Genomic DNA, 15,704 nt, shown 5'->3' on the forward strand with positions numbered 1-15,704 from the left:
GTATGTCTTCGCTTTATGTTGTCGTGTTTGTCTTGTTTGGCTGATTTGATTGTCGAAATGCTGAGCAATTTCGATTGTCATTGTCTGTTCTGCTTTTCGGTTAGCAATCAGCGGCGAATGCGCCACTTTAATGCGCCTTTAAGAGGTGCCAAAAACGGAGCATAAATTTTGTGGCAACATAGCCGCAAGTTTTGCGCCACCGAAAACTTTGCATCAATATGCAGGAGTTGGCCCGTATTCCTGGGGAATGCAGCCATAAGGAAATTTCATTATTACCGCGCTTACACGCTAATGAAGCATGTAAAATGTCAATGTAGTCGTATGTACATTGTACACCTCACACGCACACTCCTCGAAGTCTTATGTACACACACACACACACATATGTATAGATGGGCGTCTGAATTTGTGTACGAGTTGGGTTTCTAGTTTTATTGCAAATGTGTGTAATGAATGTAAATTAGTAAAAAGTTTTCGGGCGGCGGAGGTGGAGCGGCGGTGCGGCGCCGAGGAAGCGTTTGCCAAACTATCCTGCGGCTGGCAAGGATCTGCTCCTTGCGCCCACACGTGTGTGCGTGCGTCTGTGTGTATGTGTGTGTATGTGTGCTTTATGAATAGCATTCGAATTAGGATGTCGGGCAAGACGAAATGCAGGTGTGTGGTTGTTAATTATGAGCAACTAAGCTACCATTTTATCGGGGCACTCAAAGAAAATGTGCAATCTTGTTGCCACCAAAATATTAACACTTAATTGCTATCTAAATTGTTAACTATTTATTATAGTATTTATATTATATATTGTTATATATATTTTTAGTTCATATCTAAAACCCTTTTAAAACTATGATGATTTCACAAGCTGTAAAGACCCTGGCCATATCCTTCTGCACATTACAACTTACAGCACCTCAAAGGACTACCCTTCAGATAATTGTATTAATAAGCTGTCAATCAAATTTTATGCTCATATTCGCCGTGCAGCAGCAAGGATATTTCGGCGCTAAAAATAGGAAAAGCAATGACCCTCTAAGCCAATTAGCTGGCTATGCAAATTAGACGAAGATATTTCGCAAGTTTTCCAGCTGTTAATTATCATTTAACTAATATCATTTAATGGCAAACACAGCTCTGCACTTTGAGGCATTAGGCGGGGCCCAGTAAAAACTTTCAACTTCTTTGGCTGAAACTGAAATGCAGGGAGACGGTGGCAACCGACAGCTGCAACTTATTAGATGCGTTGTCTGGTTTATGCAAAACCAAAGGCAACACTGGCCCCTGTGCCTCGGTGCCCCCCAGCCTTCAGCAGCCACTCGCGTATCCTGATCCTGGGAGTCCTGGCAGTCCTGGCCACCACCTAGTTCCATTTAAAATAAGCAAAGCAAACTAACAAAATTCGTTTATCAACGCCATGCTGTCTGCAGCTCAAGGAAAGTTCAACCAAGGTGCAAAATAATTTGTTGCAATCAGCTTAGCCTGGCCAGGATTCCGAGGATGCGATGCCCTTCGCCCAATGCCCGATGCCCGACCGCCCAAAAATGGTTAGTGAGTGCCTTGCCTTGCCATGGTTGCGTTGCTGGGCCCGGGCAAGTTTTCAATTTAAGTTGAATTATTATGACCTTAATTAACACGTCGTTTCATCATCAAATGCCGCACTACATCTTATGCTTTTGTTGCAGATATTTCGGCATGGCGCCGTTGCTTCAGGTTCAGGACCAGGTGGATGGATGGAAACGGAGGAGTTCCAGGTTGCCAGGTTGCTGGGATGCCGGGGTGCCAGGCTGGCTCGTGGATGAGGATGTTGAGCTCCTGATTCGATTTTCTGCAGACATGCACTTTTGCCAGAAAGGAGCGGCAGCAGGAGCTTTAATCCCTGCGCCAAGTAACTGTTGCTCCGGTTGGTCGGGCTGCCCCAAACCGTTCCATTCCGAGCTCTACTAATTTTGGTTTTAATTAAATTCAAACTATGTTGACGCTCCCGGCACTGACGACCTCCGACGAGCGGCAATCACGTGGGTGATGGCCATGGTCCCCGTACTCCTCCAAATGATCCTGATGATGATGATGGGGCTGCTCCATTACTTATGTAGCTACATTTTATGCACCGCCTAATTGAATGACCGAAATGTAAATTGAAAATGCCCGAATAGCTTAAATGGCTGTGCACTTGAAGAGTGCGAGCACATCTTGATTAGTTCCTAGCTATCGAATTCCATCTCATTAGCTATCTTACCATCGATCCTTCGTTAAAACATGCTGAATTAGTGAGGGATCATTAACTATCTTGCATATTCCAGTCCTGCTGAGATACTGAGATACTTTCCTTTATACTGACGAGGCATTTATACCAACTATTTCGCACAGTGCAGGCATACACTCGTACAAATGTGGAAATTGGCCAGCCGGAGCCGTCATCATCAGATGGCTGGCTGCCTTACACTATTTGCGTTATGATTTCTTTTTAATTTCCCAGCGGTATTTAGGGAAAAAATTTAATAATATCAAATATGAGAGCAGCGAGTGGTGGATGTCCTGTGGAGACTGGACAAGTGCATGTGCCGTGTGTTGTGCGTCGTGTGTGTTTGTATTTGTGGGCAAACATTCAACAGCGCACAACAATGCGATCCCCCATTTTCCCGCTTTTCCTCTGCGGCTTTCCCTTGGCGGATGTGTGTGTGTGTGTGTGCAGAGAGTGTGTGTGTCTGGACTTCCGCTTGGCTAAATTTGTTTACACTTTTTTTTCGCCCGCCGCCACTGGCCCACTCATAATTTCATTTTGAAATGTTTGCCTAAGCGACAATTTCACTCTTTTTTTACACTTTTTTCCAGCTGTACGTTTCTGTTGTTTTTCACAGCCGGACATATGGCACTAAGCCTGGCCCACATTATTAAAACCAGCGACAAAAGACAACCGAAACCGGGCGCAGGACTCTCGGAAAGCCCAGAAACTGGGTCCACGCTCCATTTAACAGACTCCAGGAGGCGATGGCGATGGCGATGGCGATGGCTGAACCTGAACCCTTGGCGGCACAGCACTCAGCACGTGATTTGCATACACTTAGGATGGAGGCTGGCACCACCCAGTCCAAGCATCTGGCCCACACTTAATTACATGCCAAATGAAAAGTTGGCGGAAGCAAACAAAAAATTTGGGGAAACCAAAAATATATAAACAGGAAAACAGCAGGAATTAAGTGTGCGTTAAATTGCCAATAAACATGGCCTGCATCTCAATGGGCCAAGTAAAGCGAAAGGGTACCTAAAAAGTGGGGTTAAAAAAGTGGCTTAGAAAAAAAAATAAATTCTATAATATTTTCTAGTACATCTAGTTAGTTCCAGCGCTTTGGTGAAAAGCGGGCCTTGCCTTTTGTGCTGGGAGTTTCGGGAAACTCATAGAGCTACTTTTCATTCCCACAACGGCAGTCACATCGAAAACGCACCCGTCCAAATTTTGTACTTGAAAAAAAAACATCGTTTCAAGAAATATTTGTTTTTTAATTTTCTTTTGATTATTATCCTGTCGAAATGGAAACTGTGCGAAACCGAAACCCTCCGCGGGTGAAGTACACCGCTCCACAGAAGGCGGAACCGGTCTCGAACTTCACCGAGAAGGAGAAGAAAACCATTACCGAGCTGAAGCAGCTCTACTTGGAGACCATTAACCTGGATGTGGCTCTGCAGCGCGACATTTACAATATCGAGAAGAAGTACGAGGATAAGCACAACATCATATTTGATAAGCGCAAGAAGATTCTAGAGTAAGTCAAACTATGGTGTTGGTTAAACAAGACCTCGGATTTCCAAATGCCCAAAAAATTCCCAATTCCCATCGTGCAGAGAGTTTAGGAAGCAAAACCACGGTGACGTGGAAACCACTCAGAGCGTGCCCAACTTTTGGCTGAGGGTTCTCAAAGCATCGTACACCGAGTTCATCAGCAAGAGGGACGAGAAGATATTAGAGGTATGTTATGGATCGGATTTCAGGGATTTTAATTTTAATTGAAATTTTTCCCGCAGTGCTTAAGCGACATCCGTTCTCGGCTCTACAACGAACCCGTGGTGAAGTTTGACATCGAGTTCCACTTCGATCCCAATGATTACTTTACCAACAAGGTGCTGACCAAGACATATTTCCTCAACTGCCTGCCGGATCCAGACGATCCGCTCGTATACGATGGCGCCGAGATCTACAAGTGCGAGGGCTGCGTCATCGACTGGAAGCAGTCCAAGGACCAGACCAAAACCGGTAAGCCATCTGGTAGCAACAAAATTTCACAGCAGTTAGTTGAATCACTCATCGACCAGAAAATCAAGAGCCGTCGTTCTTTGAGTTCTTCTCGCCGCCCCTTTTGCCGGAAGATACCCTTGACCCCAACTACTGTGGCGTCAATGTAAGATTGGAGGTCAGCGATGTGCGATCGACTTACATGCATCTCCCACAGGCTATGCTCCAAAATGATTTTGAGGTGGGCTTCTACCTGAAGGAGCGCGTTATTCCCAAGGCGGTGATCTTCTTCACCGGCGAGATTTCCGATTGCCAGAGCACCAGCGGATCGGAGACCGAGTCGGACGATACCGAGGACGAGTCGGAGGCCGAAGAGGAGGATGGCGTCGACAAGTAAACATGAAAAGCGTTCAGTTTTACACCGTTTTTATAGTTTATATACATTTTTAACTCGAGACACCGAACTATTGGCCTGTCCTTACGCGCTACATACCAACCAAATAAACATTTCATTATACATATTTACCAAAAGGATTTCGCGCTTTCTTTAATGCCTAGCTAAAGGAATTGAATTGTGGTTTTGATTTATACAGTGCGTTTAGCCTGGCGTATATATTACAAGGACTCGGATAGTCAAACGTAATACTAGGTGGCTGAGCTACAGCACTCGCTTGTAGCCAGCGTTGTGGATCCATCGGCTTGGCCATGTCGTCTTCTTTCTAAAAAAAATTAATCCAGCACGGCCCACTTCGACGGAATCTTTAAAAACAATATTCTAAGGAGCCACCACCTCCTGTGGCGGTGGCGATTTCGGTGGCTGGTCGCCGTCTGCGCGCGGCGGCGGCTGCAGCAGCACCACCACCGTGTCATCCTCTTCCTGTGGCTCCACCTCCGGAAGTTTTTCAATCTCCTCCAAGTGGTTGGCGACCACTTCGCATTTCGGTTTGGAGATCCTGAAGCGCCGAATTGCCGGAAGCGTGACGCTGGTGCCACTCACATCGATATACACCAGATTCGGGGAGCACTGCACCAGGTGCTCCAGGGTATGATTTGTGATGAGATGGTAGTTTCGCAACGACAGTCGCTCCAGTCTGTTGTCTGGCGAGCGGTTGATGTTCCGGATCCAGACAACGTCCGGTTGCACCGGTCGATCAGCTCGGCCAAAGCTATACATCGCCCGATCGGTGACGTAGTATTGAGGTGTTGTCTGACAGGAAAGCGGCCGTGGCCGCACTCGGCGAGAATAGTCGCGATCCAGTGGCTCAAGCATGTTCCAAAACATCGGATGGCTAACCACCTGATCGTAGTTCGGACGCGGATTCGTACGATGGCGTCGCGTCGGCATCAGAACATTTATCGGGAGTGAGAATTGTTGATTGACATAGATATACCTTTGCTCCGTTCCCTGTGCAAATACGGCCACAACACTACGCTGTTGGCGCGGGTTATTAGCGTTCTCAGCGTCGGGTACGTAGATGTAGGCGCGCGGGGGTCTGGGCTCCAATCCGGTATCCTGCACGGGAGCCTCGAGATTGGCTGCATTGCCTGCATTGGCTGCATGTGGACGTGGCGGCAAGTCGACGCCAGCAGCACCGTTATGACCATTACTGGGCAACGGTAGAACCTCCGATTTGTCCGACGAAGACCCTGAGGTGGATGATGTGTCCTCATCATCGGATTCTGATGGTGCTCGGATTCGTTTCGCCTGGAGGTCCTGGCCCTCCGAAGGAGGTTCAGTTGGCACCGGCGACTTCTGCTCCTTTCTCTCGTTGCAGTTGTCCAAATTGAATGAAACCTTGCATGCACGCAGATGCTCCATGGCGGCCCGCGATGTGGACGGCTCGTCATCGCTAAGCACTTTCAGTGAATCAGGCTGCGGGGAAGCAGCTTCGTCAGTGGCGTTGCCGTTGCTGGTTTTTTTAGCAACGGCTTGTTTGGAGTGCGGGATCTGTGGCGACTCAAGCAGCAGTTCTTTGAGATTCTCGATAGCGCTGAAACACTGCAGATCTGAGTTGTTGATGGGCGTCTGGCGAAGATCTAGTGACTGAAATAAATAACCCTTTATAAAGAATGTTCGACGATAGCACCTATGCCAACCTCTAGTTTTTGGAAACCGAAACGTGCCGCCATGCTGCCATACGGCACAAACTTGCACAGCGCCTGACAGCCCTTAAGACTAAGGCGCCGCAAGGAAGGTAGCTTCGACAGGCCCATAATATAATACGGCTCGAACCAGCTGTTGTCCTCAATACTAAGGTCCTAAATAAAACGGGGTTAGGCTATTCATTGGGCTGTCGTTCGCTCAAACTCACCTCTAGATCAAGCAAATGCAGCTCTATAGAGTAAAATATGCTTTTTGGCGTGTCGCCAACCCTAACGCTACAGTCCTTCAGCTTCAGACGCTTCAGAGTGGCCGGGAACTCAGTTATGTGTATCTGAAGAAAGGAAAAAATGGAGGTAGACCAAGGAAACTTGCGAGGTGCCAGCACTCACGTATTCGAAGTCCAGGCTGACGCCCTGCAGCTCCAGCACTTTCAGCTGGACAACCCTGGGGAAAACGGAGCTTAGCGTTTGGGTGAACTGGCGGAATTCGCCTGCAACATGCTGCGAGGACGGAGGTCCGCAGATTTTAATGGTGTGTGTCTTTTCGGTGGCTCGACCAAGAATCTCTTCTAGGATGCCCATAGGCAGCGGCCCGTTGCTTAAGTCTATGTGATGGTAGAAGCGATGATCCAGCAGGAGGTTTTCAAAGCGCGGCGAGCAACTGGAATATTACGGAATGTTATTATATGGAGAGGACATTGAAATATCAGCGACCCTGAGATCTTTGTTGATAGCGGGCTACTTACTGCATCACCGCCAGAATGGAGGACGTGTCCAGGTACTGGAAGATCTCGAAGAGCAGCTCATCACAGAAGTCCATGAGGTTGGGATCCGTGTCCCGGTCGACGGCCTCGTTCTGCTCCTGCTCCTTTTTGCGCTGTTTTATCTCTGGCTCCTCCTCGGCCGGGATTTGTTGCAGCACTGGCTGCACGAGCACGGCGACCGACTCCCGCCCACAACGCTCGTTGTCCGGGAAGCGGCGCTTAGGCGCTGCAAGGCACGCACTGCCCAATTCGGCCTGTTCCATGATTGGGCTGCTCCTGCACTTTATTGCCAATTTTCGCCAGCAGCTTTTTTTTCCAGCTAAATGCAATTGGTCAAGTGTGACCGCAGTCAGATCGCGAGATAAGCCGCTAGTAGGGGTATTCTTATGTTGAAAAGAGGACCATTGTTATTTTCCAAATTTCATGAATATTACGATTTGGCACTAAAGGCGATTGCTCCTATCATTGAAATCCAGGCGTGGCACAAGCTGCTATTGCTCATAGGTATACAATTAAGTTCTCTGGTAAAATGGGAACAATAACAAGTAGTTATTAATCGTTTAGTTGTTATGTAGATAAAAAAGTTTACTATTTTGCTAAAAAATCTAACAAATATTGCATATTATGAATGAAATTTAAAAAAAAGGAGCATTACAAATGTGCGCCTAAAAAATGTTTTTATCCCATACATTAAATAAATACATTAAATTTAATAATTTTCCCGTTTTCATCACTAGCAAGCAGTGTTGGAAAACACCGCGCTACCCCCACTAATTTCTGGACCCGTCTCGTGTATTTTTGTGCCGGATTTACTGACTGAAAATGCACCTGCTGCGGAGCCTGCGCCAGCTGAATGGCCTCCAAGGAGTGCGCCAAGCCATCCGGCAGGTGTCCTCGGCGCCCACCAAGCCCGCCGCCCTGCAGTACGAGCGGGATCCGCAGCCGCTCTTCACGGATGCCGAAACCCAGCGGCTGCTCCAGTCCATGACGCAACTGAACTTGGACAAGGTGTATCGGAAGCGCACGGTGCCGGACAACAGCAGCGAAACGAAGTTCATGAGCAACGAGCAGCTGGACAACGAGTTCCAGGACTTGGTGGTGCGGGCTCAGCACATGCTGCAAATGCCACCCATTGTGCAGATCAAAAAGGATGTGGAGCGGGTGATAGCCAAGGATGCGGCGCTAAAGGACTTCGCCAACTCCAAGTTCGTATTCACGGACATCACCTTCGGCCGACGGCAGTCGGAACGCAAGGTAATCGTCCGGGATACGGACGGAACCTTGGCCTACGCCACTCTGGATACCACGAAGCGCATGAACCAGTTGTATTTCCCGCTGGAGGGTCGCCAGTCATACACTCCACGCATGTTCGCGCTGGAGGAGCTGCTGGCCAAGTGCCTGGCGGAGCACAAGTACGAGTTCATCCTGGATCGCCTCTTGGTGCAGTACGAGCCACATGAGCCGGAGTTCCACAACATTTCAGCGCGTGTGTTCGAGCATCTCAACGAGTCCAAGCAGTTCGATCTTCTGCGCTCCACCCGCCACTTTGGACCCATGGCCTTCTTCTACGCCTGGCACCGCTGCATCGACGACCTTCTGTATGACATGATCCGTCGGGATTACCTGCACAATGCCGTGGAGCTGATTGCCCTGAGCTACAAGCTACACAACATCCCAGTGGAGTATCAGGCAACGCTGACCGAACTGGGCAAACTGCATCCCACGCCTGCGGAAAGTGCTCTGACGGAGCTAAGGAGCGTCTTCCGACGACACGACGATAAGCATAACATTGAGCAGGAGATCCATACGGCCATTGGCAAGAAGGAGCCCGATTTCGCCGCCGATGAGATCAGCTTGAAGTTCATTGAGCAGTACATCGCCAGTGAACATGCGCTGAAGAAGGTGCAACTGGAGCTGGCGGTGCAAACGCTTAAGGAAGTTAACCGGGAGAAACTAATGCTGTTCCAGGGACTGAAGAAGGCTCACGGCGTCCAGGCTTCGTAGGATCTATTCGTTTTATTGTTATCGATTTCTATATACTAATAAATACCAGCTAGGTCAAGATTTGTATATGCTGTTCATAGCTCCTTCTCGAGGACCTTGGACAGCCGTCTATAATGGCCGAGGATGCACTGTCTCCGGTGCCGCAGGCATACCCGGTCGCTGCTGAAACGCTTCAAACAAACTGAGCAACGTCTGGGATCACCTCTTCCATGGGGCAACCCGTTGTGTCTGCGAAAGAGGGCGACCACTTTCGCCTTGGCACAACTCTGCTCCTTTTTTCGGTGTACGAAAAGAGAGGTGGTGGTCTTAAAGTAACGCTTGCACTGAAGACATCTGTAGCACTTCCTGCCGCTATGGTTTTTCAGGTGCTTGAGCAACTGCATCTCTGAGTGGCTCATGCTGGTGCAGAGTAGATGTGGGCATTTAAAGAGCATGGATGACTTCCTGGGCGCCAGAGCGGGACAGCTCAGACTGTGATGCTTCAATAGTTTCTTGTGGTCCAGACGTTGACCACAGCGAAAGCACAGAGCACTAGGTCCATGGTGCACGGTCATGTGGGCCTGGTGCTCCAGCAAGGTGTTGGCCACATCGCCGCACACCGCGCACTCCAGCATGCCATTGGGAAATATGAATGTGTTCTCGCTCACGTAGGTGAGAAATTCGTCGGAATCGGAGGCCTCAGAACCGGTATCCTTAGGCAGCTCCTCCGGTAGATACCACTCCTCCGAATCCCGACGGCACTGAACGCCCACATCCTTAGTGCCCCCTTTCTCGGTTTGAATGGCGCGCTCTCTGCGCGGCACCGTCACCTCGGTAATAAACATCCCAGTGACCTCGCTGAGTCTCCTCTGCTCTGGTAATTTCTTGGCGGCCTCTGTAGCGTCTCCATTGGTGATCGGTTCATGCAGTCCTTGCACCGGAATGCCATTCTCTATCGCGTATTTGCGTGTCACCCACTTGGTCTCCACGCACACGTACTCCGGCAGCTCGAAGACGGGCAAAGAGATGGGCTTCATCCGGACAGGGCCCTGGCGCGGTCGTTTTCCGGCGGATTTTGGTTGACCGGCCGGCGCCACCTTTGCCGGTTGCGCCGGGTACATTTCGTTGGCACTAAATCGATACCTATCCCAAACATGAATTTACATTTTACTTGGAACTTATTTTATTAGTTATTATTATTACTAATTTACGCTTGGTTGTTATAAAAAGACGCGGATTTTGCTGGCGCAAAAAATTCAATGTTGCTATTGGTGCTGGCGGGCTAGCTATTTTCCCGCCATATCCGATTTTTTTCAAATAACTATTATGACAGTTGGTGTATACAAAAATATTTAAAAATAAATAAATATTTAATAATAAATAATAAAAATAATAAATAAGTTCATTTTTCATTGCAACCAATACAAAGAGCTGATTAACTGAATGTTCATTGATTCTGATGTGTTTATAAACTCAAATCTCTGCTAAATTGGTTTTGCCAAAAGTACCATTTGAAATAATTAGGGGTATTCTTCTGAGAAGTATGGCATTTTTTGATCAGTTGTAAATCAGTTGTAAATGATTGTAAATCAGATGAAAAAATCAGTTATTTTTTAGTTATTTTTTGTTTGTTTTGTTGTATTGAACCAATCTTTATTATATCGTACAATTATTCGGGCAACAACTGCCCTAAGCACTACTTTTTGCTCTTATCCTTGTCCTTGATGGTGTACTTGTCGTAGGACTTGGTGGGATCGTAGGGCTCCCATCGGCTGGCTGGGAAGATGTGCTTGTTGCGCTCGTACCAGGAGCGGAGGAGCACCTTTCCCGCATGGGACTCCTCCTTCTCCACGGACGCGTCGCTGATCATGCGCACATCGTCGTGGACGTCGAACTGGAAGAGCGGGCCGGACTTGCCGCGTGCCTTGGTCACGATGAAGTCGTAGAAGGAGTAGTGGTGCGGCAGGATCAGATCCTCCTTGACGTACATCAACTGGTCGGCCATTACGGTCTTCAGTTCGATGAACTCCTTGCGCAGCAGCTCCAGGCACTTTTGCAGAAACTGGTAAATGGAGTTGCCCTTCTTCATCAGCACGTTGCGCCGATGGCCGGAGCCATCCCAGTAGCTGAACGTGATGGAGATGTCCTCGTCTTTCAGCTCCGCCTGCTGCATGACCCATTCCTGGCGCAGCTGCTCGCGCAGTCTGTTCTCCTGCTCCTCGCGCTCGCGATCTGGCAGAAAGGAGGTGTCCACGTCGGGATTCTTGCATATCTTCTTCTTCTTTATGGGCAAAATCTCTTCCTTGATCTCCGTCCACTTGGGCTTGGCCTGATCCTCCTGCTTAATCTTCAGCTGCCTTTTGTCGCAATCCTCGTCGTCGTCCTCCTCCTCCTCCTCGTCTTCGTCCAGGTTGAAGGACAGCGCCTGGATCTGTCGCTTCTGCTTGTTCTTCTCCGCCTGAATGGCCTCCAGGGCGCGCTGCTTCTCCCGATCCTTTTCGTCCTTCTTCTGGGCGAGCTTCTTCTCCCGTTCCCGCACTATATCCTCCTGTTTGGCCTTCATCTCGTCGAGGGTGACCAGACCAATGGTCGAGGACTTGAGCTGCTGCTCCACGGCATCGTAGTGGGTGGCAAACTTGTTCTCAATCTTGTCCAGCTTGAGCTCCTCCTCGATCTTCTTCTTGCGAAACTCGATCTCCTGCTGCTGGATCTCCCGCTTCTTCATCAGCTGGGCGGCACGGCCCGCCTCGCTGGCGGCACCTTTGTAGTGGGCCATCCTTAGTTGTTTCTGTATTTATTTATATTTGTTTTTACTTAATTCGTAAACGAAACTTGTAAACATCCAATTGGTGTGACCGTAGCTGCAACATTGAAAAATGCTATTCTTCGTATAAAAAACTTACAACACTACCAAACTGATATAAAATATAAAAATCTATGCACCGATTTTGAAAAATAAATATAAATCTTAGATTTGTAGCTGTTTTGTTTAATATCCTTTATATTTAGTTACAGTCGTAAATTTTCCTTTAACTTGCTTCATGCTTTCGCTCAGTGTACTAAATCTACGTTGACCCATTGGAGGATTCTTCCTGGGCCTCGGGCTTGTCCTCCTCCTTGCTGTCACCATCGGCATCTGCTCCATCATCGCCAGGTTGGCTTGGATCCGGATTGCTGGAGCTACTGCCGTTGCTCTCGGCCAAGTCGTCCTGGTCGAACCCATTCGTGTGCTCCGGCGTTGGAGCCGTGTCATTCGCGCTGGGCTGCGGGGCAATGCTCTGCAGGTGCTGGCGGGCGGCATGGACGATCTTCTCCAGCTCGACGCACTCCGTCTCGATCTCGTAGTTCTTGGAGACCAGCAGCACCCAGTGGGCCTCCAGGGAGCGCAGTCGCTCGCCGGCCTGCGTTTGCGCCTGCTTGCGCTGCCAGTTGACATCCTGGATGTCCTTCTTCAGCTGCTGCAGCTGGAGCTGCGCCTTCGCCTGCATGGCGGTGAACACCTCCAGGTATGACTTCCATGCCTCCGTGCCGTAGTCGAGCATCAGCTCCAGGTTGAGGGAGCGCACCCACTGGTGCTCCAGCTGGGCCATCGAGTTCTCGATGGACTCCTGCCAGGCGGACACCTCGGATAGTTTGCCCGATGGCGGCGGTGGCAGTTCGTAGCGCTTCATGGAGAGCGTCTCCATGGGCAGCCGGTTCTGGATGCGCTCGAACTCGTTGGCCATCAGCGGAGTCTCAAAGGGCGAGCTGGCGGGCAGTGGCAGATGGTCCAGGTAATTCTTGGTGGGCCTATAGCGCCGGCATTCCTCCTCCACCATGGCAAGTGCCTTTGGATTAACAAGATGCCATTTCAGAGACAGTTTCAACGTGCAAAATGAATATCCATATATTTACCGATTCCCGCACGCCCACATCGTCATAGCCGTGATCTATGTAGGGCAGGGCATCCACAATAACTTCGCCAGCCATTATTTCTTATTAATTTGTAAGTTTTTAAGACTGTTTTTTCGTATGTAAACAAAAACAATTGCCGCTTCGCACTAGTGGGGTAGATTTAGCTATTTTATAGCTATATAAACTGATAACAGAATGCTGTTAATTAATAATAATTAATTAATTGATTAATACTTACTAAATTATTGTATTTTATATTAACAGATTCAATCATAGTTTAAGCAAGAAATTAAGCGTTGTTTTCCTACCGACAAAAATTGTCAAAACTAGTTTTTAAAAAAGAATGTTTTAATATAATATTCTGTACTGTTTGATTTTGTAGTGCTGCGGTTAAATTACAAAAATTATAGTTTTGTTCTTTAAAAATTCAAAATAAGTTATTGATATGTTTAAATTTAGGTTTTATTTATTATAGTTTAATTTATAATAAACCAAATCTTTTCTTACAGATAGAAAAATAGCTAAAAGTGTTGGACAGCGCCAAAGCAGCCCTGTTAGCGTGACACTTGTCGCTGTTAGCGAATGCAACCATGCGCCTGGAACGCGATTGGCAGCCATTTCCGGCAGCTCTCTTTCTTTCTTCGTTCTTCTTAATAAAAAGAGGACGGTATCTGCGTTTGCAGAATATATAGCACCTTTCATTGGGTTTGAAAATCAACGAAAATGGTGAGAAACGAAGCCCAAGGCACTCCGCAACCGCCGCAGACCCAAAAACATTGGATTTAACACACGAAACGACGCGAAAATAGTGCTAAAGTGTCGCCCTAACCTCCACGTGTTTGGAATGTGCGGCGATGGCGAAATGCGGTTGTTGTGTTTTGTGATGAGAGATGATCAGTGAACTAAACCCGAATACCATGTCAATTTTCAGAGCTTAGGCAACGCCAGGCCATTGGTCTCCGTGTACACGGAAAAGAACGAGCCAGCCAAGGGCAAGAACATCTGCCTGCCGGCAGTGTTCAAGGCGCCCATCCGTCCGGATGTGGTCAACGAGGTTCACCAGCTGCTCCGCCGCAACAACCGACAGGCCTACGCCGTCAGCGAGCTGGCTGGTGAGTAATCTGTGAATAACTCCGCTTTGGTGTGAGTCTAACCAGTTTGAATTCCTGTTTGCAGGTCACCAGACCTCCGCCGAGTCCTGGGGTACCGGACGTGCTGTGGCCCGTATTCCCCGTGTGCGTGGTGGCGGTACCCACCGTTCCGGCCAGGGAGCCTTCGGCAACATGTGCCGTGGTGGACGCATGTTCGCCCCCACCAAGACCTTCCGTCGCTGGCACCGCAAGGTGAATGTCAACCAGCGTCGGTACGCCCTGGTGTCGGCCATCGCCGCCTCCGGAGTGCCCGCTCTGGTCCAGTCCAAGGGCCATGTCATCGACGGCGTCTCCGAGTTCCCCCTGGTCGTGTCCGATGAGGTGCAGAAGGTCCAGAAGACCAAGCAGGCTGTCATCTTCCTGCGTCGCCTGAAGATCTGGGCTGACATCCAGAAGGTGGGTAACCTTGTACACCTATAAGGAACTTAATTCAAAGAATGTTAGGTCACTTAGTGAATGTTTATATACATTAACCTTGCGTCTATTACCTTCAACATTTTCATCCAACAAAACGTGGAGTTGTGATGTTTAAATGGCTAGGTTATAATTTTTTATTGGCTTCCTACTTTTCGGATGCTTTTTAGATCTTAAAACTCGGCAGCGTGCAAACAACTGGCTACTCTACTGGTGGTCAGATGCTTGCAACGATCTCCTGCGTTGCCAGATAAAATGCTCTTCTTGGCGTTACGATTGAAATTTGATTCACGGCTTCCATCGTGGTAACGGAAGAGCAACAGCTGTTGTATTCAACTACTCAAATTCCCTAATTCCCGGAAAATACAGACTCACCATCAACTTTTTTCGCATTCATTTCGCAGGTGTACAAGTCGCAGCGCTTCCGTGCTGGCCGTGGTACCATGCGCGACCGTCGCCGCATCGCTCGCCGTGGTCCCCTGGTGGTCTACGACAAGGACGAGGGTCTGCGCCAGGCCTTCCGCAACATCCCCGGCATTGAGACCATCAACGTGGACAAGCTCAATCTGCTGAAGCTGGCCCCCGGCGGTCATGTCGGTCGCTTCGTCATCTGGACCGAGTCGGCTTTCGCCCGCCTGAACGATCTGTTCGGCACCTGGAAGAAGCCGTCCACCTTGAAGAAGGGCTACAACCTGCCCCAGCCCAAGATGGCCAACACCGATCTGTCGCGTCTGCTCAAGTCCGAGGAGATCCGCAAGGTGTTGCGCGATCCCCGCAAGCGTGTGTTCCGCAGCGTGCGCCGCCTGAACCCCCTGACCAACGTGCGCCAGCTGATCAAGCTGAACCCCTACGCCGAGGTCCTCAAGCGTCGTGCCGCCCTCGCCGCCGAGAAGCGCACCGTGGCCAAGGTGCTGGCCAAGGCCAAGAAGCAGAACGTCGACCTGGCCAAGTCGCACTTCGCCAATGTGGCCACCAAGGCTGCGGCCAATCGCGCCAAGCTGCTGGCCGCCCGCAAGAAGAAGGTTGCCGCCAAGAAGCCAGCGGCCAAGAAGTAAACTTACTTTCCCCCGAGTAGAGCTGACACACTTTTATATTATAATAAACCACAAAAGTTGTATGAATTTTATTCATAATACATAGAGTGCGCGACAGTAATGCTCATTAAACTCTTAG

At 49.0% G+C, this 15,704-nt stretch overlaps 7 protein-coding genes across 7 annotated transcripts; 3 read left to right on the plus strand and 4 right to left on the minus strand.

Moving 5' to 3' along the window:
* The first annotated feature begins 3,397 nt into the window (after window positions 1–3,397).
* Window positions 3,398–4,640, plus strand: LOC117142955 (nucleosome assembly protein 1-like 1). The gene is made up of 5 exons (XM_033307280.1): window positions 3,398–3,755; window positions 3,835–3,958; window positions 4,015–4,243; window positions 4,303–4,388; window positions 4,440–4,640. Exons 1-5 carry the CDS (start codon window positions 3,523–3,525, stop codon window positions 4,617–4,619), a joined length of 852 nt encoding a protein of 283 aa, XP_033163171.1. The 5' UTR covers window positions 3,398–3,522; the 3' UTR covers window positions 4,620–4,640.
* A 101-nt stretch (window positions 4,641–4,741) lies between these two features.
* Window positions 4,742–7,436, minus strand: LOC117142952. Its single transcript, XM_033307277.1, has 5 exons — window positions 7,072–7,436; window positions 6,716–6,986; window positions 6,535–6,657; window positions 6,320–6,481; window positions 4,742–6,266 (listed from the first exon to the last, which is right to left on the minus strand). The coding sequence occupies exons 1-5, from the start codon at window positions 7,350–7,352 to the stop codon at window positions 4,998–5,000; spliced, it is 2,106 nt and encodes a 701-aa protein (XP_033163168.1). The 5' UTR covers window positions 7,353–7,436; the 3' UTR covers window positions 4,742–4,997.
* Window positions 7,437–7,836: 400 nt separating this feature from the next.
* LOC117142953 (28S ribosomal protein S22, mitochondrial) lies at window positions 7,837–9,159 on the plus strand. The gene has a single exon (XM_033307278.1). The coding sequence runs from the start codon at window positions 7,912–7,914 to the stop codon at window positions 9,091–9,093; it is 1,182 nt and encodes a 393-aa protein (XP_033163169.1). The 5' UTR covers window positions 7,837–7,911; the 3' UTR covers window positions 9,094–9,159.
* On the minus strand, window positions 9,082–10,348 carry LOC117142954 (zinc finger protein 569). The gene has a single exon (XM_033307279.1). It carries the CDS (start codon window positions 10,191–10,193, stop codon window positions 9,168–9,170), a length of 1,026 nt encoding a protein of 341 aa, XP_033163170.1. The 5' UTR covers window positions 10,194–10,348; the 3' UTR covers window positions 9,082–9,167.
* Window positions 10,349–10,687: 339 nt separating this feature from the next.
* Window positions 10,688–11,928, minus strand: LOC117145048 (protein FAM50 homolog). Its single transcript, XM_033310555.1, has one exon. The coding sequence runs from the start codon at window positions 11,846–11,848 to the stop codon at window positions 10,769–10,771; it is 1,080 nt and encodes a 359-aa protein (XP_033166446.1). The 5' UTR covers window positions 11,849–11,928; the 3' UTR covers window positions 10,688–10,768.
* Window positions 11,929–12,040: 112 nt separating this feature from the next.
* LOC117145199 (pre-mRNA-splicing factor SPF27) lies at window positions 12,041–13,129 on the minus strand. The gene is made up of 2 exons (XM_033310761.1): window positions 12,967–13,129; window positions 12,041–12,899 (listed from the first exon to the last, which is right to left on the minus strand). Exons 1-2 carry the CDS (start codon window positions 13,039–13,041, stop codon window positions 12,138–12,140), a joined length of 837 nt encoding a protein of 278 aa, XP_033166652.1. The 5' UTR covers window positions 13,042–13,129; the 3' UTR covers window positions 12,041–12,137.
* Window positions 13,130–13,581: 452 nt separating this feature from the next.
* On the plus strand, window positions 13,582–15,686 carry LOC117145529 (60S ribosomal protein L4). Its single transcript, XM_033311223.1, has 4 exons — window positions 13,582–13,692; window positions 13,898–14,078; window positions 14,143–14,513; window positions 14,936–15,686. Exons 1-4 carry the CDS (start codon window positions 13,690–13,692, stop codon window positions 15,584–15,586), a joined length of 1,206 nt encoding a protein of 401 aa, XP_033167114.1. The 5' UTR covers window positions 13,582–13,689; the 3' UTR covers window positions 15,587–15,686.
* The last annotated feature ends 18 nt before the right edge of the window (window positions 15,687–15,704 follow it).

Source organism: Drosophila mauritiana, chromosome 3R, assembly GCF_004382145.1.
Source record: "Drosophila mauritiana strain mau12 chromosome 3R, ASM438214v1, whole genome shotgun sequence".
In the NCBI taxonomy this organism is placed as follows: Eukaryota; Metazoa; Arthropoda; class Insecta; order Diptera; family Drosophilidae; genus Drosophila; species Drosophila mauritiana.